The sequence below is a fragment of the Atta cephalotes genome, assembly GCF_000143395.1.
Source record: "Atta cephalotes unplaced genomic scaffold scaffold00023, whole genome shotgun sequence".
Lineage (NCBI taxonomy): Eukaryota > Metazoa > Arthropoda > Insecta > Hymenoptera > Formicidae > Atta > Atta cephalotes.
In genome coordinates this window covers 2,273,859-2,275,330 of record NW_012130087.1, presented here as the reverse complement: position 1 = coordinate 2,275,330, position 1,472 = coordinate 2,273,859, and the positions used below count along the sequence as shown (strand labels likewise).

At 27.0% G+C, this 1,472-nt stretch overlaps 1 protein-coding gene across 1 annotated transcript in view; it reads left to right on the top strand.

Moving 5' to 3' along the window:
* The window catches only part of LOC105620006 (REST corepressor-like), a 7,289-nt gene extending 6,799 nt beyond the window's left edge, over positions 1–490 (top strand). Inside the window, exon 5 of the mRNA XM_012201516.1 lies at positions 407–490. Within this exon, the coding sequence (XP_012056906.1) occupies positions 407–490 (84 nt within the window). The remainder of the gene's footprint in view (positions 1–406) is intronic.
* Positions 491–1,472: the final 982 nt, after the last annotated feature.

Genomic DNA, 1,472 nt, shown 5'->3' with positions numbered 1-1,472 from the left:
TATATATATATATGTGTGTGTGTGTGTGTGTGTGTGTGTGTGTGTGTGTGTGTGTGTGTGTGTGTGTGTGTGTGTGTGTGTGTGTGTGTGTGTGTAAAAAATATCAAGATTTAGGGAACATTATTATACTGGCTGTAATTTGTAAAAATTGACCAATTATAGTCAAATATTCACCTCTAATTTGACTGTAAGATAGGAATATTCAGTACTACTGTTGATAATACCGTGATTAATCAATTCTTACAGATTACGGCATACGATATATAGTTATGATCCTTAAAAGAAAGAAAAAAATTAAGAAAAAATGAATTTTAAATGATCAAAATAAATTTTTGAATTTTTAAATTCTTTGTACTTTAAATTTGTTTTTCATTGATTTTAGCTAACAATTTAATGAAATTTTTAGATGGATGTTGAACAATCAAATGATACTGCAGAATCATCTCAAAAGGGGAAAGCTTCCACTGGGCCTGGACAAGCTGCTAAATAACAAATGAGTACAATTTTAAATACAAAACGAGAAAAGAATAACTGCAAGTGATAACAATCCATAATAGTGTATTAATTTTATCAGATTTTTATCAGTTAATTAATTGAATTTATTTTCTTTTTCTTCAATTATCGTCTCAATCAAGAATGATATAAAACAAAAAAATTTTTACAAATTCAAATTCAATTACACGATACAATATTTACTCCAAGATCAAAAGTTTAGAAATACTTTTAAAAAATCGATATTTTTTTATTATTTATTCAAAATATTCATAACAAAATGTTTTTTAAACAATTCTTCAAATTTATTAAAATTTATTGCATCAATACAATATTGTATTGTTAAAAAAATACATTATTGTGAATATTTGAATAAGTAATTTCAAAAAAGTTAATTTTTGAAAGTGTTTCCGAACTTTTAGCCTAGAATATATATGAGTTGCATAAGATCTTATAAATGATATTCGTGTTGCGATAATGCATTTATCATAATCTGATACGCTTATGCCCGTTTCTATCAATATAGATTAACTAAAATTTTAGTTTAACGTCATTAAATCAGCATCGGGCTTCCCGTTACGTCACATCAGTTCCAAAAACTGTTTAAAATATTTGATAGATATGCTTTAGAAAACGAAACTGTTTTTTTTTGTTTACTTTAGCTTGCGCATCACACTCTCTTCAGTTGACGATATTGTGCAACGTAAACAAAAACTTAAACGAAATAAGCTTAATGTGTTAACTTATAGCGTTTTTCACCTGGGAGAACTAGTGGAACACTAATGCATACTGAGTGCAACTTTATTGTTCCACTGTGAAAATCAGTTCACATATTTTTAATGTTTAATGTTTAATTGATAAAACTAGTATAAAAAACTTGCACCAGTTCTTTTTCTCTACCGTCTTTGAAGTCAGTGAAGAGTGCAAATTGAAATTGAAATTGTATTCGTGCTAAGATATCATATTACATTATAATGTAA